The 27064-nt window shown below is 42.9% G+C and overlaps 1 protein-coding gene across 50 annotated transcripts in view; it reads right to left on the reverse strand.

Moving 5' to 3' along the window:
• Nucleotides 1–27064, reverse strand: part of Cpeb3 (cytoplasmic polyadenylation element binding protein 3) — a 182007-nt gene that overhangs the window by 145023 nt on the left and 9920 nt on the right. For 29 of the 50 annotated variants that reach the window (XR_015628522.1, XR_015628515.1, XR_015628521.1 and 26 more), the window contains exon 2: nucleotides 5762–6831. Coding sequence is in view for 39 of the 50 variants with exons in the window: in XM_087565015.1 (XP_087421141.1) it covers nucleotides 5762–6820 (1059 nt within the window). In the remaining 11 variants the exon portion in view is untranslated. Of the gene's footprint in view, nucleotides 1–5761; nucleotides 6832–6910; nucleotides 7187–9713; nucleotides 9826–27064 lie in introns of those variants that run through there. The other 21 variants (XR_015628513.1, XR_015628511.1, XR_015628510.1 and 18 more) reach the window with 3 other exon arrangements.

The raw sequence follows: 27064 nt of genomic DNA on the forward strand, positions 1-27064 counted from the left end.
CAAGGGAAAGAGAGGGAAGTAGCACTGCAAACCAAATGATGAGCTCGAAGCCAGCATTCCGGAAGCTGAGACAGCATCCTGGTCAACCCTGGCTATAGTTTAAAGCCAGCATGGACTATTAAAAAACAAAAAACAAAACAAGACAAAACAAAACAAAAAAACCCTGTCTCAGAAATAGACACACTATATAAGATACTGAAAGTCTCTTTCGGCACAAGGAGCCTGTTAAAAAGAACAAAAATTAAAGAGCCATACCGGGTGGCTCACATTTTATAATCCAAGCACTCTAGGGGCTGAGGCGGAAGATGAAAAGTGAGATGAGAAATGAGATTCGGGATAGCCTGGACAACATAGTCCATCTCTATCTCAAAATAAAAAGTAAAAAATTAAAAATTGAAAATAAGAGTCAGGAGAGATGCCTCGGAGCTAAGAGTATGTACTATTCTTGCAGAGATCCTAAGTCTGATTTCCAGCACCTAAGAGTTAGGCCGCTGTCAACCACCTTCAACTACAGCTCCAGTGGATCCAACTTTAATTCCAGGCAGAGGCAGGTGGGCTCACAGGGTGATTTTCAGGACGGTCAGGGCTACACAGAGACACTCTGCCTGGAAAAGCCAAAACAAATACAGAGAGAGAGAGAGAGAGAGAGAGAGAGAGAGAGAGAGAGAGAGAGATCAGAAGGAAGGAAGGAAGATAAAAAATCTTTTAGAAAATCAGCATTCAATGAATTCAATCTCTCAGTTTAGGCCAGGTATAGTGATGCACCCCTGTAATCTAAGCCTCCAGGAGGAAGCAGCAGGAAGAGGGAGGTTCCAGGTCAACTCTGGCTAATGGCGAGGCTGTGTCCAAACAATGGCAAAACAAAAATCAGATAGGCATGGTGACACATGCCTTTAACCCATGGTGATACACACCTTTGATCCCAGATTTTGAAAGGCAGAAAAGACAGGAGGTTTTTGGTGGGCTCTAGGCCAGTCAGGGCTGTATAGTGAAACTGTTTCATAAAACAAAACATGAAGAGTTTTGTTCTCAATCTAAAGAAACAAAATACATCCAGTCCTAGAAAAAATATTTAAATAAATGCACAAACATAAAATTCTGCCCATTAAGAACTGAGACACTTTGCTTTTTAAACATATTTGGCATGGGGCTGGAGAAATGGCTCAGTGGTTAAGAGCACTGGCTGCTCTCCCAAAGAACTTGGTTTCAATGCCCAGCACCACCATGGTCCTCTGTTACTCCAGTCCTAGGGATCCGAAGCCCTCTCCTAGCTTCCAAAGGCATGGAAGGAGTACGCAGACATGCATACAGGTTAAACACATAGTTGGCATACTTATCCACACAAACCAAGTCGGCAAACTTAGCCAAAGCACAGTCAGGTTATTCTCTGGCTCCAGTCATACTCTGTTTTGTTGCTTTTGAGACAATACCTTACTCTGTAGCCCAGGGTGACCTCGGACTCATAGCAAGCCTTCTGTATCAGCCCCCTGGGTCCTGGTTTCAGGAATGAGCTACTACTCCTGAATCTAAAATGATTTTTATGAAACAGATTTTGCCAGGCTGTAGTGGGGAATGCCTTTAATCTCAGTACTTGGGAGGCAGAGGTAGGTCTCTCAGTTAGAGGACAGCCTGGTCTATAAACAAGTTCTAGTAAAGTTGGGGCTACATAGAGAAACCCTGTCTTGAAAAACAAACACACGGGGCTGGGGATTTAGCTCAGTGGTAGAGCGCTTACCTAGGAAGCGCAAGGCCCTGGGTTCGGTCCCCAGCTCCAAAAAAAAGAACCAAAAAAAAAAAAAAAAAAGAAAAACAAACACACAAATAAATCTTTGCCAGACATAATGGCACATGCCTTTAATCCCAGCACTTGGGATGTGGGAGGCAGAGGCAAGTAGATCTCTGTGAGTTCCACAGTAGCCTACTTAATGTACTGAGTTCAAGGACAGCCAGGAATATCTATGCAGAGAGACCCTGTTTCAGAAACAAAACAAAACGCAACAACAAAAACCAGATTTTTCACAGTGCTGGCCAAAGCATCCTCCTGTCTCAACCTCTTCTGACTGAATACAGGTGTGCACCACTCAGTCCAATTACTCTCAATGTTATTTAACCATAAAGGTCTAACTGGAGAGGTGCAGCAGGTAAGAGAGAGCACTTACTACTCTTCCAGAACCCAGGGTCAATCTCCAGCACCCGGTCTGAAGGTTATTGAACCTAACTCTAGCTTCAGGGAATCGGATGCCCTCTCCTGGGCTAGGCAGGCACCTGCACATACATGGCACATACTCTCATAGACGAATACATAAAAATAAAAATACATAATCTTAAAAAACTCTAAATAAGAAATAGAAATGAGACACAGGGTACACATAATTTTTCTTTCTTTGTTTAAAAAAAGAATTATTTACTTTATGTATATGAATATACTGTACCTTTCCTCAGACACCAGAAGAGGGCACCAGCTCCCATTACAGATGGTTGTGAGCCACCATGCAGTCGCTGGGAATTGAACCAAGGTCCTCTGGAAGAGCAGTCAGTGCTCTTAACCACTGAGCCATCTCTCCAGCCCAATATAATTATTCTTGAAGCCAACAAAATATGTTTAATTTTAACCAAATGACTCAATCATTTTTGCCCACTCAATAGTATTACCATCTATCACAACAACAACAAAAAAGTGCAAAGTTCAATTGTATTTTCCCTTAGAAGCATCATTGGCAAATGGTTTGTTGAGAAACACTAGCAATCCTCATATTAATACTACTCCATACCAAAGATTGGAGGAGACGGAGGGAGGGAGGGAAGGAGTGTGCGTGCGTGCATGCATGTGCACACACATGTCCATGTTTTCAGACATATGTAGAGGCTAGAGGTCAATGTCTGGTGTCTTCCTCTATGAAATCTCAGTTTTCTCAGGCATGTCCCTCTCACTGAGCCTAGAGCTCCCTGGCCAGAAAGTCTTGGGAGATGCTCTGCCCCATCTCCAGTGTACTAGGATTATAACCATGAGCCACAACACCCAGGGTTTTTTAATGTGGATGCTTCAGACCAAAATTCAAGAACACGTGTGCTTTCATAGCAAACACTTTACCAACAGAGCCATATCTCAGGCCCCTTCAAGATTAGTGAAATTTTGGATTGTATTCTTTCCAACCTCTTCCTCCCCTGGGCTTTCTTTTCCTTTCCTTTTTTTTTATTGGTTTGAGTTTTGTTTTGTTTTGTTTTGTTTTTGAAGACAGAGTAACCTTAGCTGTCCTGGATCTCTCTGTACATGATACTAGCCTCAAACTCAGAGACCCACCTGTCTCTGCCTTCAAAGTGCTGGGATTAAAGTGTGCATGGCTGTAAGGGGCAGCCCCTTTAAGGAGTGAATTGATAAAGATTGGCCATACTCCACAGCCAGATGTGGCATCTATCTCATAACTCTAATCCCACTTGCTGCAGGCAGGCAGAGGTGAGAGGACTGTTTGATTCAGGAATTCAACAGCAGCCTGGGCAATGTAGAAAGACTCCTCGTCTCAAAATAAACAAGGAAAAAACTGTATTCAGATGAATTTAACTTCTGAGAGTTCAAGAATTTAGACAGATGGCAAGATGGTTCCGAGAGTAAGAACCGGCAAACTTAAAAACCGGCAAAGTGGGGCTGGGGATTTAGCTCAGTGGTAGAGCGCTTACCTAGGAAGCGCAAGGCCCTGGGTTCGGTCCCCAGCTCCGAAAAAAAGAACCAAAAAAAAAAAAAAAAAAAAAAAAAAAAAAAAAAAAAAAAACCCGGCAAAGTTTGAGGCCAGAACCTACACCACATAAAGGTGAAGGAGAGAATGGACTCCATAAGGTTTTCCTGGGATCTCCAAACATGCACCAGGCATCCAAGCTCGCTCGCGCATGCATGCATGCATGCACGCACAGTCGCACGCACAGGCACATGCATATGCACATGCTCTTTTAACTTCTCTGAGTGGGTTTGGATAGAAAGCCTCAGAATAGAAAGAGAAACTGTCAAGGCAGAAGGCCCCTCTTTCCAAGTACCAACTACAGCAGAACCTATCCTGCTCACCTCCCTCCACCTACAGAACTAATCCCTGTCATGAAAATAAACTTCAGAATGGAAAGAAACAAGATATGAGAGTGGCAGCAGGGGTCTGTAACCCTAGGAGGTGCAGGCAAGAGGATCAGGAGTTCAAGGTCATCCTCAGCACACAGTACAATCTGAGACAAGTACATGAGAGCCTGTCCCAAAATCTAAAATTGTGTCTTAGTGTGCTCAGCATGAGCAGGAACCAGGCACTACCCAGAAAAAGCCCAAACACAAACAGCAAAACTCTCCTAAACACAAGTCAGGTCTCCTTGAACTGTTAAGAACAGACATTCTTGCTCTAGCCCAGACACCCTTTCAATAATCCCACCTCCCCCAACATCTGAAAGGTAAAGACCAGCAAGGCTTCACCTGTGCCAGATTGAGCCTTCGACCTCGGCAAACTGCCAGTCTATCATCTGTCAGCAGGGGCCAAAGGATTCCCTTTCTTTCCTTTTTGAGACAAGATCTTTTAAGAAACCCAGACTGAGCCGGAACTCCCAATCCCATAGGCCAGCCTTGGTGCTGAACTACAAGCTCTCACCACCACGCCCAGCCTTTCTCTTGTAAGAGAGCCTAGAAGCTTATGGACACATCACTTCAGCGGCACAGGGTAAGAGCCTATTAGGCAGCGAAGGCTCCCAATGAGCACATACACTCAGCACCCCTTTCTCATCCAAAACACCCAGGATCCTGTCTACTGCTGTGGCTACAGACTGCATGAGAAAGCAACAGAAGCAAGGACACTTTGTCCATTCAATCTTTTTGTCGGGAGCACTTCCTGGATTTTTCATTGGCATTTAATACCAAGGCACAAGACTCATTTTTCATTAAAGTTGCAAGACTTTCACTTTACCCAGTTTCAAATGGTGTAATTGATCTGCATTGTCTTAAATAACCCAACTGGTGAAGGACACTGCAGCTTTAAATATTTCAGTGCTAGTTAGCAAATAGACTGACTCCATTGCAATATGGCTCTGAAGGTCATGTCCTATTGTCTCTCTCTGCTGGAAAAAAAAGTCTCAATCCTTCTTTTAAGTAACATGGGAATAGTTCCCCTAAAATTTCTACTCTTTCCATTTCAGTCCCTTATAGTTTGCAGTGTTCATTGGAATCTCACACTGGTAATTTTCCTGGCAGGACAATATGCTGACGATTAGTGATTCCAATACCTTAGACATAAACACATGTGTTCACATTAGTTTAGCTGGGCATATGCAACTATTTGAAAGAGCACCACTCAAAGGCTGTTAACAAACCAGGGTGGTTTGGGCGTGGATGGCTTTCCGTAGGCACCTTGAGCCTAGGATTGCGTAACCTGAAAATGTGTAGCTACTTAAAATGATAGGAATCTCTGCCTACTCCTCCTGGGACTACTCCCGCACCTGACTATACACTTGCGGCTTAATTTGTCAAAGAAGGCCAAAATAAAAAGCACAAGCACAGTGAAGGAGGAAATGAACTGGAAAAAAAATGGCCTTTTCCCACCCTCAAGCAGTCACAATGTCCCCTCAACTTCGCCCCCACCCCTACCCAGATTGTTTGAAATAGTCCCGGTGAACCCGGAGGATTTAGGGGTGCTGCAATTTGCTGTCCCTTCTAAATAACAGCAGGTGGGCCGATTAAAATAACCAGGAAGAGGGAGAAGCATGAGGGAGGAAGGAGTGTGAAAGAGCACAGGGACTTTACCTGAAAAGGCAACAGATTGTTACCATTATCGGTCCGGAAAGCGTTATCCTCCATCCAAGACTTGGAGGTGAGCGGGGCTGCACGAGGGAACTTGGGTGGAGCGATCACATTGCTGGAGAAGGGCTTTTTGAGCGGCGAGATGGGGTTAAGCGGGGATGGTACCCCCACACCTACGCCCACGCCCACGCCGACCGCGCGGCGAGGGTCTCGGCCCGCCTGCAGGCCACCCCACGGGTTGGACGGAGCACTCCAGGCGGCGTTCACGCTTTGGTGCGTGTTCCAGCTGGACGAGGCCGAAGAGGCGGCGGCCGCTGCCGCAGCAGCCGCGGCGGCCGAGGATGAAGACGGCTTGCTGGTCATGATGGGCTGGTGGCCATAAGCGGCGGCGCTCCTCTGCGCATAGGGCGCCTGGCTGGGGCTGGCGGGAGAGCGGCGTTGCTGCGAGGGCTGCGCCTGCGGGGGCTGCGCAGGCTGCGGCGGCTGTGGCGCGGGCGGCGGCGGCTGCTGATGGTGCTGGGTCTGCGCCAGGCCGATCTGCGGCGAGAAGGTGCCTCCGAAGACCGGGTTGACGTGGTGCGGGAAGTTTTGGAAGAGCATGGTCCCGTTGACTGGGGTGATCCCCTGGAAGAAGCTGTCCTCCACCGCGTTCGTAGTGCCCGTTGACCAGGTGCTGCCGAAGGACGGCGACAGCGACGCTCCGGGTGCCGCGGGCTCCTGCGGCGGCGGCGGCTGCTGAGGGGGCTGATGGAAACTCAAGCCCGGCAGGAGCGGCGACTCCATCTGCATCTTGTCGGGGCCGTTGGGGGCTGGCGGAGCCGAGGCGGGGCTGAGGGCCGGCACTGCGCTACTGTCTTCAGGCTTGGGGGTCTCTGAGGAGAGGGGCGTGGACGGGGCTTCGGCTGCGCCGGGCTCGGGCTGGAGCTGTTGCTGCTGCTGCTGCTGCTGCTGCCGCTGCTGCTGCTGCTGCTGCTGCTGCTGCTGCTGCTGCTGCTGCTGCTGCTGCTGCTGCTGAGACTGGGGCTGGGTTTTGCTTTTGTCCATCAGTAAATCATCCTGCATGGTTTGCGCAGCTGAAACGGGAAGAAAGAGAGATGTGTTATTGTCAGTGTGATCATGAATGCCCCTCACTGAAGCGGGCGGGTGTTTTACTTGCGAAAATCCAGTGCCACCGCCACTAGCCAATTGCAATGCAAATCCATAATCTCGCATTTAGAAGAACGAGTCGGGCTTTGGGGGGAGGGGGCGCGTTGGAGGGCTCGAGCAAGGTCTCTAAAAATACTGTGAGAGCGTCTTCACCCTTTCTGACGTCTCGGTCCCTTTTCTGTGTTAGTGAGAGATGTGCTTATAAGACAGAAAGACAGCAATTTCGCCACGTCTCTATCCCCTTCACCGGAACTCAGAGCGTTCACCCTGCAATGAGAAACTGATTCTGGTTCCTGTTTTTTCCCAAGCACCACCCTCCCCCAGTTATTTGCATACGTCAATAAATAGTGCTGCGTCCTTCAGCAAGGTTAAAAAGACTTGGTACACGACCCTCTTTCCCCTTCCCCAGCTGGAGCACTTAAAAAACATTTTTTAAGCCGACTTAGCCCTCTTGATTAGCAAACTGCCTTCTTGCCTCGGATGATTGTTTCATTTGGCTGCAGCGAACCTCGAGAGACAAAATCTTTGGCATTTGTTGGAAGAACTCAGCTGCACAATCATTCTCTGGCCTCTCGGTAGCGGCAGCTACTCCATTTTGTTAGGAGACGTTTTAATATAAAAGAAACCTCAGTTTTTAGAAAGATGAAAATCGCCGGGCGTGGTGGCGCATGCTTGAAATCCTAGTACTCTGAGGGAGAGGCAGGAGGATCAAAAATTCAAGGTCAGCCTTAACTACTTAGCCAGTTCGAGTTCAGCCAGGTTTACAAGAAACCTGACTCAAAAAAAAAAAAAAAAAAAAAGTGAAAACCTACTGAAGTGTTTAGAAGTGTTTGCTTCTTATTACTCTAAGGATTGTGGTTTTCTACTTATTCTCCGATTTTCTCCTCTCCAGCTCTGCCACCCAAGTGATTTACTGGCTTCTTGGCATTTCAGGTCTCTACGGGAGCCTGAGAAATTCTCTGCAGAGTGGAGAAATGCTTCTGGTTGGATTTGAGGTCAGAGGGAGGAAGGTGGGGAGGGAGGAGGGGAGGGAGTCTGTGAGATGGAGAGGGGGCGGGACTTTAAAATGCATCTGAGATTTAAGTAGACAGTCAAGATAATTCTGGGGTTGCCAGATTTTCATTTTTGAATCCTCCTGCTGCTGCCTCAGTCACAAGACAGGCAAATTTAGAATCCATTCTTTTATCACTAGTATTAGCAATGAAAGACTATGGTTTGACGACCCTGAATTACCATATGCTAGCAACTGTTAAAAATAGAGGAGTACAAAGTCCCAAATTCTCATACATTGTAATTATAGTACATTACCCTCACTGCTTCATTTAGCCATATAAGGAGTGTATGGTATTTTCCACTTCACATAGAAGGGCTATATTCACCTCTGTCATACAACCTGTTTTCTTACTCAAGGATGAAAACAGTAATCACTCAAAACCAAGAGATTTCCATGCATGTAGTTATCACTGAATGAGCTTGTCTCAGAATATGTTTAATTACTTTAAATATCTGAATATTACAGGGCTGAGACGTTGCAAACAAATATTTTGAAATGTTAAAGGAGCTATGACCAAACATATAATTATTTTTAGATGATGATTCAGTACAATTGCAATAAAGTTATTAATATATTTAATATAGTTAATTAACTCATATACTGGAGAAGCATCTTCCTTGGGACATTTGTAAAGGGCATTCAGACACACACAACAGTTCTGCCTTTGGACTATTCAAAATAACAACTCTTAAAATGGAGGTGGTATCGCTCTTAACTATTACACAAAGGATAACAGACAAGAAGTTGGATTCACAGTTCTGTTTTATTAAAGCTATCATTAAAGTACTTAACAGATACCATCTTTCATTTCAAAGTTTTATATAGGAAGAGCACAGTGAGCTTAGGAAAACACTTCCCTTCTCTCAATCACTGTACTTTCTATTCCTCTCTTCCCTGCCTCTTCCCCTCCCCTAGAAAAAAACCCAGCCCAGTATAATAGAGCATGCACCAGGGACTGCCTGCTACTATCAGTAAAGCTTGCTTTGGATTGCTTTTATTTTCCTCAGTTCCCTCTATCTAAAACAATGGCTTTGATTAGTGTTATAAATAGAGCACAGAGAGCAGAGTGGACCTTGGAGTCAGACAGCATGAAGTTCCATCCCTGCCAAAGAGGGTGGTCACAGAGACATTTTCCTACTTCCTTCTGACAGTGCTGCAGTAGACCATTGTACTTCTGGAATTTCAGTGCTTTGATAAGCTAGAATTTTCTTTACAATAGCTTTATCATCATGGCTGAAATATGTACCGGATTATAACTTTAGTGTCACCCAGAGATTCTTATTGCTTGTATTCAACTCTTTTGTTAATGCCTTTAGCTTAAACTGCATTAAATCCCCAAGCCAAAAAGTAACCTAGACTCAGAATATTTTATAATGGCTTTAATTAATAGTAATACTATACTATTAAATTCTCAAAATGTTATAACAAAACACTCCATTTTTTTCAGAAAGGTCTTTTAAAATAATACAAATTTTACTTTCTGTATTAAATTCACTCGGTCAAGGTCAAGACCCACCTTTTAATAAATATGATCTCTTAAACAAAAGCCAAGTCAGTGATTAATGTAAAATTTACAAAGTCAATATGTAGCATCCTTAAATAACTGCCTGTATAATTTGATTTGGAGGGATTTTTGCTTATATATAGCAAAGTCTGAGAAATAGATTCCTGTTTCCCCTCCCCCACCGCACACAATAGACCGGCTTTTACATGCAATAACCCAATTTCAAGTAGTAAATTCATAGCAGCAGTTACCTTTAAGTGTCCAGTTTTTAAAGATCGATAAAATTGAAAAAAAATGAATAGTATTTATTTCTTCTTTCGGGTTGATTATGTGACCGCTCTGGAAAAGCACTTTGACAACTGTAAGAAGAGTGGGCATGCGCACACAGAGAACTGTGGGGGCTGAAGTCCTTCACAGGGTACTCTGCCGGGCTTCAGCACGTTCAGCCGGGAAAGGAGGAAGCCTCGTAAATACAGATTCCAAGGGGGAGAGTTTGTGCCCGGATTATATTAAACCCTCCTAACCAACCTAAATCAGGAGTTGTTGAAATAAAAGAAGGAAAAATAAACTGGATTGCCAACTTGATTTAGGAAGCAAAGCTAAAAGAGAAAGTAGATTGTAGGACTCAGAATAAATAGATCCAGCAGGGCTACCTTAAATGGTATTATGATGGTAATGGCTGGGTAGCCAGCAATGGGAACCCTACCAGAGAGAGAGAGATCAGGGTGTGGAGGAAAAGAATAGATGGAGAACTACTGGGGAAAGAAAACACTTAAAGCCCCCACCCCTGCTGCTTTGTGACACAGCAGACAGACAAGATTTCCCTATCAGGCTAACCTGGATCCTCCAGCATCACCCTCCTAAGAGCTGGGATTATAGATGTGTACTGCCACACCTGTCTAAAGAAAACACTTTTAATACATAATTTTTAAGCATACCTTAATACTAAATGTGCTACTGACCTTGAAGACAAAAATAGGTTTTAATCACAAATGCTGGATGCCTTATCTACCAGAACTGATTGAGCAGGGTCTCCCTATGTATATACCCCTGGCTGTCTGAGAACTGTGTAAATCAAGCAGGCTTCAAAATGGAACAATCTTCCTGCCTTTGCTTTCCTGGTGCTGGAATTAGAGGTTTGTGCCGCCACACCCAGTTCAGGTTTTCTTTGTATTTAAATTTTTGCTGGAAGAGCAAAGCCTACATTCATAATCCCAGCACTGGGATCCCAGGCTGAAGCAACAGAGGCCCAGGAGTTCTTACAGCCAGAGTTATTTTACACAAACTACAAAAGGGCTGAGGAGATAAGTCTTTGCCCTGAATGTATGAGAACCTGACTTAGATCCCAAGAACCCATGTTAAAAAACAAAACAAACAAAACAAAACCAAAAACTAGGCACAGCACCATGGCACCCTTACAAACCTAGAGCTGGGGAGGTGGGAACAGGTGGGTCCCTGGGTCTCTCTTGCTGGCCAGCCTAGTCTAATAGGCAAGTCCAGTCCAAATTGAGATAGAGTCTTTAAAAAAGTCTATGGCCGGGCTGGAGAGATGGCTCAGTGGTTAAGAGCACCCGACTGCTCTTCCAGAGGTCATGAGTTCAATTCCCAGCAACCACATGGTGGCTCACAACCATCTGTAAAGAGATCTGATGCCCCCTTCTGGTGTATCTGAAGACAGCTACAGTGTACTTATATATATAATAAATAAAATAAATCTTAAAAAAAAAAAGTCTATGGCCATGTCACCCTATCCTCAACCTATCTCTTTTCATCTCAGCAGGGCCTGGTTAGTACTTGGATGGGAGGCTGCTGAAGAGAACAAAGTACTGTAGGCTCTTGGCTTATTGTCTTTCTATTTTGGCCACAACCTAGGGTCACTCTAATGTGGCCCCACCTCTCTCTACCCCCAAAAATTAAATGTTGCTACCACACAGAAACTTTCATTTCTTTTTATTATTAAACTTGGTATATAATCTTCCCTATTTTTACCTAATGTTTCCAAGGCCTGATCATGCAACTTTTTAACATCAGCTGTCATTATGTATAGCTCCCGAAAGCAATAGTTCAAGAGCTAAGTTTGCTCATGTAGGCACAAGATAATATTTCTGTGGGGCCTGGTTTCATGTGGTTCATCCATGGGGTTCAGAGTAAATATCAGTTAATGTCTGTGCTGATTGAACTTAAAGTTGAAACTACTAAGCATCATTTACAACGGTCACACTTCTTGATTTCCCTTCCTAACTTGTAAATTAGAAGGAAAGTATTGTCAGGCACTACCAATTCCCATCTTTAGTAGTCACTGTTTCTAGTTATTTTGTTTCTTTGTTCTTCCTTCACTTTGTTTTTGAGTTTGTTGTTGTTGCTGCTGTTATTTTACTGAATAGTTTGGTTTGGTTTGGTTTGAGACAGGGTCTAACTGTGTAGCCTTGGCTGGTCTGATAATTCCTATGACCAGACTAGCCTCAATCTCAGAGAGATCCATCTGCCTCTACCTCTGCCTCTCAGTCCCTGAGATCAAAGGGGTGGGCATCATGCAGATTGATTTTGTTTTGAGACAAAGTTTGGCCTGGCCTGCAACTTGCCAGATAACCAAAGTTGACTTTGAACTTCAGGTCTTCCTCCCTTTTCCTCCCCGACTCATGTGCTGGGATTAAGGGAGTGCACTACCACATCTAGTTTATACAGTGCTGGGATGAACTCAGGGCTTCATGCATGCTATACAAGCATCTATCAATTAAACCACACCTCAAGCTCGCTGTCCAGTTATCTAAGAAGAAACCCTAATCATTTAGGCAGAAGTTAAGTGTAGTGGTGTCTGTCTGTTATCCCAACACATTAGAGGCTGACACAGGGTTCACACTAACTCCAGCCTTGACTACAAAGAGAGACTTTATTGTCTAGCCTACTACCTGTACCCCCAAATTTTTATCTACTTTTTAATCATTCAGATGCAAGCTTGAGAAAGTGTACTTGAACATTTATTAATCCAACTAACCTCAACTGCAGGTCGACTGGTAATTCACATCTACTGGCAATTCACATCTACTGGTAATTCACACCTACTGGTAATACACATCTATTGGTAATTCACATCTACTGGTAATTCACAGGCTGGAAGAAGACAACCTTGGTGAGTGACAGTGAGTGTTAGCCATACTTACTGGAAACTTACTGTACATAATAGTGAGTAATTAATCTTTGCTTTTTTCCCTAAAACGAACACTCAGACCTAAAAAGAAAATAACTCAGCAAGAATACCAAAGAATACATACCAAGCAAACATAGAAGGATCCTCAGGGAGAGCAAGGCTCTCTCTCTTTTCAAATATTGGTTTGGTATGTGTACATATGGTATTCATGTTTGCATGTGTAAGTACACATGTAAAGACCAGAAACTGACACTGGTTTTGTTGTTGTTTTTATTGTTCTCCACTTTATATTGAGGCATCTCTAGCCTCACACTGAACCTAGGGTAGTTGATCCTGCTGGTCTAACTAGCCTGCTTACTCCAAGAATCTATCTCAGTCTCCTAAGCTCTAGAACCAGAGGGAGACTGTCATGCCATCCCAGCAGGTACATGGCTTCTCGAGATACATGTGTAGCATATGCCATTCCCACTGATCCACCTTCCTAGCATCTCATTTTGTATTTAGCCAAAATAGTCAAATACATTTTTTGAGACAGGGTCTCTGTAGCCCAGGCTGGCCTTGAACCTCTGCCTCCCAGGCATGGAACAGCACACCCAGGTCTCATACACCTTTCTGGGCTGCTTTCCTCTCGACTTACTAGCATCACACTGCTTACAAATAAACATGGACAGTGTGCAAGGTTTTTCTTTCTTTTTAGATGGGGGTCTCACTATGTTGTTCAGGTTAGTCTCAAACATAGGGGGCTAAAGTAGTCCTCCTGCCTCAGCTTCTCAGGTAGCTAAGAATAGAATTGGCAGAATAACAGTAAACACAGGCTGCCTTCTGAGTATGAAAACAGAAATGCACCACCATTCCTAGTTCCATATATAAACAAATACCATATATAAACAGTAAATGGGTGGATTTTCAGATAAAGGATATATTTATAAGAACAGCCAAAATTCTAGTATAAACTACACTTCATTTAGAAGGATAATTACATTAGGTGTCTACCATAGCCATAAGCCTGTAATTCCCAACACCTGGGAGGTGGACCAGAGAGGACCAACCGTCCAAGGTCATCCTTAGCTACACATTAAGTTCCTAGTCAGCTTGGGCTACATGAGACACTGTTTCAAAAAACAACAAAAGAAAACTAAACAACAATAAATTTAAAAAAATATTGCAAAAATGTGGAAGGAGACCCAAGAAAAAGTGGCCAAAGAGCAGAAGGATCAAGAAAGGGTAATAAATAGGGGAGATATATATATATATGTCAAAGTATATATGTGTACTAAAATGGTACAATAAAGCCCATTGTTTCATGCAATCATGCAATGAATACATACTAATTTTTAAAGTATTAAAGACATTTAGAAACATAATCCAGAACAGAGGGTGTATTTCAGTGGTGCATTGTTTCCCTAGTATGTTCAAGGCCCTGGAATGGATTCCCATTACCAAATGAAAAAAGATAGAAAAGATGTAGAATATCTTCACAGCATTAAGGTAAACAAAAATTTACTTGTTTGGGTACAAGGGATTGACTCCATGGCTCACATACATTGAACACATATTCTAACCACTGAGCTACACCTCCAGCCCATCAGTTCTTTAAAACAATCATAAAAATGATAACCATAAATAAAATTAACAAGGTAGACTAATAAGAATATGTTTAGCTGGATGTGGTGGAGCACTACTTGAATCCCAGCACTCAGAAGGGAGAGGAAGGCAGATCTCTTAGTTGAAGGCTAGCCTTGTCTACAGAGGACAGCCAGTGCTATGCAGAGAAACTCTATCTGGGGGCGGGGAAAGAAAGAATATGTTTGCTGCTGGACCTACTGGCCTATGCTCACAGTCCCAGCAGTTTGGAGGCTAAAGCAAGAGGGATGAAATGCTGAGGGACCCTCAGAGAAGTTGTTAAATAGTTTGGAGTTGTAAAGTTGAGCAAAACACTGCATCGGGAGATGGACTGTGGTGAGCTCTGTGGATTCATCTAGGGGTACTGTACAAAGTAGGTGACATAATCCAATTCCTACATCTTCAGGGAACACATCTGTAGTCCCTCTCTTCTTAGTGAGGCAGAGCATCTTTTCACGTCCCTTTTGTCCGCTTGGATTCTTTTGTTGTTGAAGTTTCATCCCTACCCTTATTGATTTGTAAGAATCCTCTATATACGTGGATTAAAAGCCTTTGATTAGAATAGATAAATAGATAGACAGACAGACAGACAGCTTTTATATATATTCTTCCACTATGTGAGTTTTCACTCCAACACTAAAAAAGTGAACAGGTTCTGTTAGGGTGTGGCTTGTGCGTTCACCTGCCTGGAACTTGCTGTGTAACCGCATCGGTTGACCTATACTGTTTAATGGCCCTACCCTCAGTCTCATCACTCAGTGTTAAGAATCTCGACAGGATTCTGTCCTTCCTCTTCTCCCTACTGAAGGAGTCTAATTGGTCACTAAAACTTATTCATTCTGCCCCCTCAATTTCTGCTTGCATCCCTTCCTCTTTATTTTCAGACAATATAATCCTGTCCGTTAACTACCTACAGTAATATAATATATATGTCCTTCATACAGTGTCCTTTCAAATGTGGCTTCCACAGTAAATCTTGAATCATCATATACATGTGAGTTTTCCAGGGTATGGCCTTCATGAAACTCTATCCTTTTGATGAATGAATAAGCAATAAAATTCTACTTTTTTTCCCCAGCCATGCCAACCTTGGCAGTTCAGAACCACATGTCTGCCTTTATCCGGGAATATCCCTACCTCTGAATAATCTGCTTCTATTCACTTCTGCTCTCTGCACCTTATGTTGACATGCAGACAGAACTGCCCCAGTCCCTGTAGCACAGGTGTGCTTTGAGGAGACTATTCCATATGTTTTGCTTACATGTCTGTTCTTGGTAAACCAGCCACTGTAGAGATGCTGGACAGGAGCTTGTTGACCAATCAAAGAAAAAGGTATGTTTTCCCTCATGAAGACCGAGAGAATTTTTTTTCAATTTAGATGAAGAAAAACTCTACTATTAAATGTGTTTCAAAACTACTATGTTTAATGAGCATAACAAGATTTAGTATAACTAGTTTACCCTTTCTCCTGCTGCAGGATATCTATTTATAGGCTTTTACTATTTTCTAAATCAATTGTTTCCTTGAACCATATTTCTAAAGGAAGGCGTACTTATCTAAGAAGGAGAAAGGTAAAGTCTCGATACGTGCTGACAAATGCCTTACAGAAGGCTGCACCATTTTATACTTCCAGCAGAGAAGAGGCTCTGAAACATCACATAGGCAGGTATGGTGGACATGCGTGTAGTCCCAACACAGAGGTGAGGCAGAAGGACCAGGAGCTCAAAGGGCCACCTCAGCTACACAGTGAGTCTGAGGCTGCCTGAGGTACATAAGATCCAATCCCAAAAGTAAATAAATATGACAGAGAGGAGGGAGAAATTAGAAGTAAGTATAATCACACTTAGTATGAAAATTCCACAATAAAATCTATTGCTAACAAGAATAAAAATAAATAAATATTGTTGGTGGGATTACAAGCTGGTACAACCCCTGTGGAAACCAGTCTGGAGGTTCCTCAGAAAATTGGACATAGTACTACCTGAGGACCCAGCTATACCTCTCCTGGGCATATACCCAAAAGATGCTCCAACATACAACAGACACGTGCTCCACTATGTTCATAGCAGCCGTACTTAAAAAAAGCCAAAAGCTGGGAAGAACCCAGATGCCCTTCAACAGAGGAATGGATATAGAAAATGTGGTACATCTACACAATGGAGTACTACTCAGCTATAAAAACAATGATTTCATGAAATTCAGAGGCATATGGATGAAGCTAGAAAATGTCATCCTGAGTGAGGTAACTGGATCACAAAAACAAAACAAAACAAAACAAAAACACATGGTATGCACTCACTAATAAGCTGTTATTAGCCCAAAAGCTCAAATTACCCAAGATATAATCTACAGACCACAAGGAGGACAACCAGAGTGCAGGTGCTTCAGTCCTTCTTAGAAGGGGGAACAAAAATATTCACAGGAGGAGATACAGAGACAAAGTTTGGAGTAGAGACTGAAGGAAAGGCCATTCAGAGCCTGCCCCACCTGGATCCAGCCCATATACGTACAGCCACCAAACCCAGTCATTATGGGGGATGCCAAGAGGTACATGCTGACAGGAGCCTGATATAGCTGTCTCCTGAGAGGCTCTGCCAAAGCATGACACATACAGAGGCGAATGCTCACAGCCAACCATTGAACTGAGAATGGGGTCCCTACTGGAGGAGTTAGAGAAAGGATTGAAGGAGCTAAAGGGGTTTGCAACCCCATAAGAACAATAGTACCAACCAACCAGAGCTCCCAGGGACTAAACCACCACCCAAACAGTACACATGGAGGGACCCATGGCTCCAGCTGCATATGTAGCAGAGGATGGCCTTGTTGGGCACCAATGGGAGGAGAAGCCCTTGGTCCTGCCAAGGCTGGACCAGCCCCCCCAGTGTAGGGGAATGTCAGGGCAGGGAGGAGGGAAGGGGTGGGTGGATGGGTGGGGAAACACCCTCATAGAAGAAGGGGAAGGGGGAATGGGATAGGGGACTTATAGATAGGATATCGGGAAAGGGGATAACACTTGAAATGTAAATAAAAAATTAAATTAAAAAAAGAAAAATAAATAAATATAAAGATAGTGAAGGATTAGTATATAGAACAAAGAATAATATAGTCCTTGATCTGATACTAACCAAACAATGTAGGTTTTCTTCTGACATGGAAAATAAGATTAACTCACTTTAATTATACATGTATGTATATGTATACACATATATACATTAAGCAGGCTCTCAGTAGGCAGCTGGGGCTGGCCTAGAATTCACTACTTTAGACCCGTCTGGCCTTGAATTTAGAGATCCATCTGCTTCTGCCACCCAGAGCTGGGATTAAGTTGTGTACCACCATACCAGGGATTTCTTTTTTCTATTGTTATTTTAGTATTTTATGTGCATAGGTGTTTTGCCTATATGTATATCTGTGCACCCCAGAGGCCAGAAGAGGGCATTAGGTCCCCTAGAACTGCATAACAAACAGCTGTGGTTACAGACTGTTGTGAATCACCAGGTGAGCTCTGAGACTCAAAGCCAGGTCCTCCAGAAGAGCAGCCTCTCTCCTACCCCAACCCCTCTGTGTGTGTGTGGGGGGGGGCGGTTTCCATGAGGGGAGAGAGAGAGAGAGAGAGAGAGAGAGAGAGAGAGAGAGGTGTTCACATGAGAATGCAGCTATACACATGCCATGGCATATGGAGGTCCTTATTTCTGACCTTGTTTGAGGAAGAATCTCTTGTGTTTGCCACTGTATATAGCAGACTAGCTCCCACAAGCTTCTGGAGAGGTCTCCACCTCTTATTGTACACTATAGCACTGGGATTACAGATGCAAGTCACTGTTCACAGGCAAATACAACCAGGCTTGTATAAGAGTTCTACAGGTCTGAACTCAGACCCTCACACTTGAACTGCGAGTACTTTACCTACTGAGCTATCTAAATCATCTTTATTTTTAAATAGGTTCCCTGTGCCATTCTGGAGCCTTATACATGCCCTCCTATTATTCCCTGTGTTACTTATTTAAGTCTCAAAACTGCTCAAAAGATTAGATATTTTTACATAAACAGTTTACTCATTAAAATTTTGTGAGGAGGATAAAGGTACCTTTCAATGGTAGAGCACTCCCTTACGTGCTCACATGGAGTCAGGAAGGTGACTTAACAGATAAAGGCACTTACTACCTAGCCTGATGACCTAAGTTCAATCCCTGAAACTCACTTGATGGAAGGAGAGAACCAGCAATCATAACTTTTCCTCTGATCTACACACACATAAATAAATGTAAAAAATAAAGTATTAAGTGTGAACTTACATCAGAATCTAAGTTTTTACTCTTAAAAAATTGATATTTTTAGATTTTACTCAATGCAAGTTGAATCTCCCTCACCTCTCTCTCTTTCTGTTTTCTGTGTTTTGTTTTGTTTTGTTTTTTTTTAATTTCTTTGCTTCATTTGTTTTGTTTGCTTGAGACAAGTTTCACACAACTCAGGCTGGCCTCAAGCTCCCTAAGTCTTTAAATTCCTGATAGTCTTGCTTTTCTCTCTAAAGTGCTTAGGTTACAGGCAAAGGCCACCACACTTAACTTTTTAAACTTTTTTTATGTATGAGTGTTTCCCTGAGTGCCTGGTACCTGAGGATGCCAGAAGAGGGCACTAGATCTTCTGGAACCGGAGTTACAAATGGCTGTGGGCTGCCCAATATGGATGCTGGGACCTGAACCCTGGGCCTCTGCAACAGAGCAGTTGCCCTTAACTCTCCGCAGCCTGTTTTTTTCATTGTCTTACTTTCATCCCAGTAACTGAGTTACAATAACTGTGGAGTGTGTAGAGACTATAAAACCGCACAGTTATTTTAGAATATATATCATTAAGGCCAGGTACAATGGCTCGGTCCTGTAAGCCCAGCACTTGGGACACTGAGACAGGAGGATTGCTAGTCCTGCCCACTACAGGTGTGACATTGTCTCAGAAACCAGACAAATAGGCTGGAGAAATGGCCCAGAGGTTAAGAGTTCACATTGATCTTCAAGAGGACCTGGATTTATGTTCTTGACATATCTGCAGGCTCACGATCACTGTAACTCCAGCTCCAGGGGATCTGACACTCTTTTCTGTCCTTTGTGTCCTTTTCTGTCACACTCATCTACAGTCATACACACACTACATTTTTTTATAAAATCAGACTAACACATCCAGGCATAGTAGCACAAGCCTGCAATCCCAAGTCAGGAGGTAGAGGCAAAAGGATTAGGAAATCAACATCATTCTGACCTACCCAGTGAGTTGCAAGCCACCCTAGGCTACTAACGGCCTTGTTTCAAAACAAAAAACAGGCACATGTTTATAAGCCGACCACTTGGGAGGCAAATGCAGGAGGATTGAAATAAATCCTGCCCAATTCATGATTTTAATTATTCCAGAGGCTGGGTATATAGTTCAGTAAAGAGGTACCTGTCTAACAAGACTCCATGTTCAATTCCTAGCACTGCAATAAAAACCACTGTGCTCGGAGGGCAACTTAAAAGAGTTTGTTCTCTTTCCCAGGACCAAACTCAAGTTCAACAAACTTGGTGGCACATGCCTCAACCAACTAAGCTGCCTTGATAAAGTTCCCAATTACACACTAATTTTTGAGATAGAGTCTCTCTACATAATAGCCACTGGCTGGATTAGAATTAACTATGCATACCACACTAGCTTCTAATCTGTAGCAATCTTCCCACCTCTGTTTCCAAGTATTCACGACTAAGCCAAGCCAAGACTACGTGTTCCTTCACAAGACTTCAGGGAAGTAAATTCTGCACAGCTTTTAATTATTTGAGAGGCTGGGTCAAGCTCAGTAATGAGGTGTTTACCTACCAAACCAAAACCCATGTTCACTCCCTAGCTCTTTCTTTAAGACAGTTTCTCTGAGTAGCCTTTGGCTATCCTGGTACTCACTCTGTTTGAGACCAGGTTACCCTCAAACTCAAATCCACTTGCCTCTGCTTCCCAAATGCTGGGATTAAAGGTGTGTGCCAGGGGCTGGGGATTTAGCTCAGTGGTAGAGCGCTTACCTAGGAAGCGCAAGGCCCTGGGTTCGGTCCCCAGCTCCGAAAAAAAGAACCAAAAAAAAAAAAAAAAAAAAAAAAAGGTGTGTGCCAGCACCCCCTGGCTAAAACTCTTTTATGTTTCAACATTTCATCTGAAATGTTGTTCAAAAGTTGCTTCACAAACCAGGTGTACTATAATCTCAAAACTCAAGCAAGAAGTTAAACCAGAACAATCTTTAATTTAAGGATAGCCTGGGCTATCTAGTAAGACCTCTCTAAAACAAACAAGAGCTGGGAATTAGCTCAAGGGTAGTGGTGTTTGTCTAGTATGAGTAAGACCTGAGTTCTACCCCAGCAAAGAAAAAAGAAGTTGTAGTCATAAAATTGACACCAAGAAGAACCCTCAAGGGACAGGCTTTAGAGGAATTAATTATATTAGCTTTTATAACTTCAGCTTCCATTCCAAAAGCTGAAGCTGTGACTTTAATGTCACTTTAAGGGTTTTCTCCATCTATCTACTCCACAGTTACATAGAAAAGTCTTATCATTCTGTCTATAGGATGTGATCAAACACTTACCCTAGAATTCAGGGCTCTATCTAGTCCCAACCTGTTTTCAGGTAGCATCATCCCTACTCCTCTGTGCAAGCTAGTCCACTGAGAACCATGAGCCTCTCTGGGGTTACAAGAGTGTGCCACTATACCCTGCTCTTGTTGGTTTAATGTGGTAATCTCCAGATCTACCCATGTTCCTGAAAATGATATCATTTCATCCTTTAAAACTATACAGGTAATATATTTCTTTTATCCAATCATCTGTTGAAGGACATCTAACACAGCCTTTTCTCCAGACAGGGACTTACTAGATAGCTCAAGCTGGCCTTGAACTCATTCACATTTACCTAGGCTGTTCTTAACACTATGGTCTTCCTGCCTCGGCCTTCCAAGTAACTGGGATGGTGTACCTGTCCAACCTGGCCAGGTTTTGCAGTTAATAGTTATGGAGCATACATTATGTGCTAGACACAATGCTAGCAGCTCTCCACATATTTAATTTTTTGTTGGTTTTGAAATAAAAATGCTTTTTTTGAGTGCTTGCCTAGCAAACGCAAGGCCCTGGGTTCGGTCCCCAGCTCTGAAAAAAAGAAAAAGGAAAAAAAAATGCTTTTTTGAGGGTTTTGTTTTGTTTTGTTTTTTAAGATTTATTCATTTATTATATATAAGTACACTGTAGCTGTCTTCAGATACACCAGAAGAGGGCATCGGATCCCATTACAGATGGTTGCAAGCCACCATGTGGTTGCTGAGAATTGAACTCAGGACCTCTGGAAGAGCAGTCGGTGCTCTTAACCGCTGAGCCATCTCTCCAGCCCGCTTTTTTTGTTTTTTACTTTATTTTTTAGACAGGGTTTGACCATGTAGTTCAAACTGGCTGGAACTGCCTATGTAGCCCAAGCTAGGCTTAAACTCCTGATCCTCCTTTCTCAGCCTTCTGAATGTCTCTCTGGATTACAGAGAGTCTCTCGGTGGGATGTCCTTAAAAAAAAGCATGACGATCTCCCAGAAGATGGCTCATCAAAGCCCAGTGCAGTGGCACATCCTGACAATTCCAGCACTAGAGGTGGAAGCAGGAGGATCCTAAGTTCAAGGTCATCCTCTGTTCTATGGTGAGCTCAAGGCCAACTGGGGCCTCGGAAGACCTTGTCTAAAAGTAAAAAAACAACTGATGCAACAGACTGAGAGAAAAGGGTAGTTGACCGGAGGCAATGAAGCAAGCTGTTTGTGACCATCTCTGCATTAGCAGTCAGCAATTGAGTTCTACACAATCTGATGAGTCATAGAAATCACCTCAAAAAGGACAGGGTCTGTGTATCTGTCCTGGTAACTCTGGGATCCTTTCATCTGATGCCAAGTAGTGTCTGTATAGTATTAGTGCCTTTCTTACATGGGGAATTAGACTTTACCAAACTCCTTCACTTTTACAATCTGACGTGATGCTAATAGCTTATGCAGTAACTAGACAGGACAGAGCCCTCACTTCCCTTTCACAGGTTGTATACCTGTGCTTACCCCTCAGCACCAGAAAGTGAGCAGTAGAGACTGAAATCCAGCCCATACTCTTCTATGCAAGGACAGGAACCTTATTGTAGAGCTGCACCCTGAAGGGGCAATCTAAAACAGGATGCATGAATACATATGAGAGTTCCCTACAATGGGAAAGTGGGGGGTAAGCTCAGAAGGGTAGAAATCACAGTTCCTACACGGGACATCTGGACTTTCCCTAGGGTGTTGAGAGACCCTGGGTTTGATCTCCATCATACAGAAGGAGATAGATCAAGAAGAGATGGTAATTCAATTCTCTTAATTGACCTGTGAGTTTGTTTTTGAGACAGGGTCTCAATATATAGAGCAGGCTAGCCTTGAATTCACTCATAGAGGTCTACCCATCTCAGCCTCCCGAATGCTGGGCTTAAAGGTGTATGCCACCTATCAACTTTGTTTAGTTACTCACACTATAACTCACGCAGCAGCTGCATTTATTGTAGGCCATCTTTGTCTAGTATTGAAGATTGGCTTCTTTAGGTTTTTGCTTTAACCAACCACATGAACCAAAATCCAGATGTGTTTTTACATTTTGTTTATTTGTTTGAGACAGTATTACACTAAATGATCCCAAAAGGCCTCAAAATCACAAGTCTCCTACCTCAGTCTCCTGAGGGCTAGGATTACAGGCAAGTGCCACTGTGCCTGACTCTGACTGATATTTTCTTGGAGGTATCCGAGAAACAAACATGTGTGGCAACTACCTCTGCTACCATTTTGGAAAAAATAGGATACCTGCCAAAATGCTAACCAGAAAATGACGTCATCACAGTAGTAGGGGATCAACTTAATATTGTAAGAGCTGACATGTGGGAAGGGCATGAGATTATCAAATTTCATTCTCATCAGGTATAGTGGCACATGACTGCAATAACAGCTCACACAAAAGGATCAGGAACTTAAGGACAGTCTTGGCTCTCCGGAGTGAGTGTGAGACAAGTCTGAGATAAACAAGACCCTGTCTCAAAAAAAAAAAAAAAGTATATCTCCATCTTAATGTATATGCATAGTTATTCCCACTACCACTTGCCTGGACCTGCATAGTAACAGTAACCAGGCAGCTCTCTGTTACTACCTGATACACTGGCCTCTTGCAGAGAAAGCAATATCCTGGTCTTCCTAAAAACAACAAAATCTCTCTAGGAGCAGTGGTGAACCCTGTATTCCCAAATACTAAGAGACTAGTGTAAAAGGATTACTTGAGCCCAGGAATTTGAGGCCAGCCCAGGTTGGCCTTGAGCTTACTCTGTAGACTAGGTGAGCCTTGAACTTGGTGCTCCTCTTGCCTGAGCTCCCCAAATGACTTTGATGACCAGACTGTGTGATCAGGCCACTAACAGATTATAACTTTGGGAAGCAAAGGTGCCTGAACTTATACACAGACAATATGCCTAACAGATCCATGTTCTCAGTTTCTTAGAATATTCCTCTAAGAATAAAATGGTGACAGTTTTAACAGCTGTTGTATCTAATTTCCAAAATTATGTTAGTGTGTATAAACGCAATTTTAACAAACTAAAGCAGTAAGGGTCAATGTTTACAGTCTAAAGTTAATACTGGAAAGAGCTGAACTCCCTAGAAATTCTATACTGAGAATAGAGTCTTAGCGCTTTCTCTTGGTCAGTCCACTAGTGGAGAAATAGGATCTTACTATCCACATACTTTTTTTTTTTGAGATCTATTATGTAGTCCTGACTGGCCTTAAACTCCCAGAGATTCACCTGCCTCTGCCTCCCATTTATTGAATTAAAGACATGTACCACCACATCTGGCTCCAGAAACTTCTTATACTGCTTCTTCCTACAGACTGTATTTCCTACTTCTGGAACAGAAGACAGTAAGGAATGCTTCAACTACCACAGGATGTAGATATTTTTAATAGTTTCTTTTTCTTTTTCATTTATTAGCTTTAAACTTTTGTATATAGAGAATTACTTCAACATCTGTTAATGATGCTTATAATAGCTAACATCATATGCTACGTAAGAATTTATGCCTTAGGGCAGTGGTTTTCAACCTGTAGGTTTCAACCCTCTTGGCAAACCTCTATCTTCAAAATTATGATTCATAACAGTAAAAAAATTACAGTTATAAAGTAGCATTGAAAATAATTTTGGGGGGTCCCCACAACATGAGGAACTGTCCAAATGGGCTGCAGCACTAGGAAGGTGGAGGATCACTGTCTTAGGGAGTTAATTTTCACATTACCTTAAATAATAAAAGTTATCATTCTTTTACTTGAGTTTTCATTTCTTTCTTTCTGTTTTATTGTGTGTGGGCAGGGGGGGAGTAGAGGAAGGGAAGGAAGGAGATGATAAGGTAAGAAGGGAAGGAGGGAGAGAGAGAGCTAGGAAGTTCTCTCCCTCCAGTACCTGAGTCCTGGGCATTGAACTCAGATCAAGTTTAGCAGTCAGTGACTTTAACTGTTGAGTCATCCCTGTTTGTTCTGTTTTAAGGAAACTCGGACGTAGGAATGATAGATAAAGGCTGAAGAGATGCCCAACAGTTAAGGTTACTTGCTGTTCTTCAGAGGACCTGAGTCTCTCCATAACACCCCTATAAAAAGTGAAGCATGATGGGACATGTTCATAACCCCACTGCTGGGGAAGGGAGATCGGAGGATTCCTGGGCCTGCTGGCCTAGCCTAATTAGTGAATCCTATGTCCTGGTGAGGGATCCTACCTCACAACCTCCTGGAACTCCAGCTCCAGAGGACCCTATACCTCAGGCCTGCTCTGGCACCCACATACATATGTCAACACACACACACACACACACACACACACACACACACACACAAATTATTAAATAAAAATCAAAAGGGGCTGAGGACATAGCACAATAGTATAGTACTTTTCTAGCATATACAAGAGTTAAATATATTTTAAGTTTATTTATTAAAATATTTTGAGTATTTTTGGTTTCGTTTGGTTTTTTGAGGTGGGGGGTCTCATGTAGCCCAGGTTAGCCTCAAACTAACTATATAATTGAGACAGTCCTGAATCCCTGATCCTCCTACTATTCCAGTGATTGGCAACAGCAAGCACCCTCCCCTCTAAACTGTCCTACCAGCCCACCCCCATCATTTTATTTCATATTTATATTTCATATATTTCATTCATTATATTTCATATTTATATCATATATATGCATATATATATATATATACAATTCATATATATCAGCAGCATCCTCCCTAGATTTGGAGATTACGTATGTGTGTCAAACACAATCAACTTGAAGAACTTCCCTTTAGGACTGGATATTCCTAACTCAGGTACTTTTCCTGCTGCAGTTAGGACTGGACATTTCCTCCAAAGGGCCTTGCTGTCTTTATTGGAAACAGCACCAACCATATCTCCACTGTTCTGAGGTGCCCTGCCTAAAGCACTCTGAGCAGAGAGACAGAGAATAACCAGGGGCCTTAAGTTCTTACAACATTCTACAGCTTCTCTAGCCTGAATCACCCAACTGAGCAAAAACAGACAGCCCCAAAGGCTCGTGAACCACATGCTCAGGTTTAGTCACAGTTATTGACTGGCCAATTTCTGTGTTAGTTACTTCTGCATCACTGTGACCAAAATAACCTAACAGAAACCACTTCATGGATGAAAGGTTTATTTTGGCTCATGTTTTCATCAGTTTAAGTCAATCACAGCAAGGACGGCATTACAGAGCTCACAGCAAGCATGTGGCAGAAATGCCTCACATAGTATTGGACAGGAAGTAGAGGCCACAGCCAGAACAGGGGCAGGGATCATCTCCATTGGACCATTTACCCCTAGAGACCTACTTCCACCAGGCAGGATCCACCTCTTAAAAGCAAAATAGCATCATGAGTACCATCATGAGTCCATTTTAAAGAAACTTACATGGAGACTAAGAAGGTGTATTCTATATTGGTGGAGTGGAATATTTTACGGACATCTATAAGGACTTTTGGGTCAATGGTGTTATTTAACGATGATATTTCTGGGTTTTTTGTTTTTGTTTCTTTGTTTTTGTTTTGTTTGCTGGAAGACATGTCCGTTGAGGAAAGTAGAGTATTAAAACCACCTGCAATTACAATGTTGGAGTTAATCTATGGCTTAGTCTCTAGCAATGTTGGTTTTATGGAGTTAAGTACTCCCAAATTTGTATGTTTATATGTAATGTGTGTATATCTGGAGCTGTAATCTCCTCCTGGCCTGGCTCTCTCTCTGCTAGGTTGTGTCACTGCTGTTGCCAACCCAACTCCACCAAACTGGACTGCTGTCATGGCGCTTGCACACACACACACACACACACACACACACACACACACACACGCACACACTCTTGGATGAACGCTTTCCTATTACTGGATGTTTAATTTCTTAGTTTTCAGATGTTATTCACTGCTTTTGTTAAGCTGGTTCCTTTGTGTTTTATTTCACTTTCCACCTTGGTTGTACGGACATTTGACCTGTGAGTGTGTGAGTATGGATGCATGCCTACGAAGGACACATATGGAGATCAGAGTTAACTCTCTCCTTGTCCCCTGGCATCTAAGCATTGGGAAGGAAAGCCTCCAATGTCACTGTTCTCACGTAGCCCAACTAATGTTGAACTTAGTATACAGCTGAGGCTAACTTTGAACTTCTAATTCTCCTGCCTCAACTCCCCAGTGCTATGATTAGTAGAGCCCACCACCATACCTAGGATTTATGTTGATAGGGATTAATCCTAGGGCACTG

This window comes from Rattus norvegicus, chromosome 1, assembly GCF_021556685.1.
Source record: "Rattus norvegicus strain SHRSP/BbbUtx chromosome 1, alternate assembly SHRSP_T2T, whole genome shotgun sequence".
In the NCBI taxonomy this organism is placed as follows: Eukaryota; Metazoa; Chordata; class Mammalia; order Rodentia; family Muridae; genus Rattus; species Rattus norvegicus.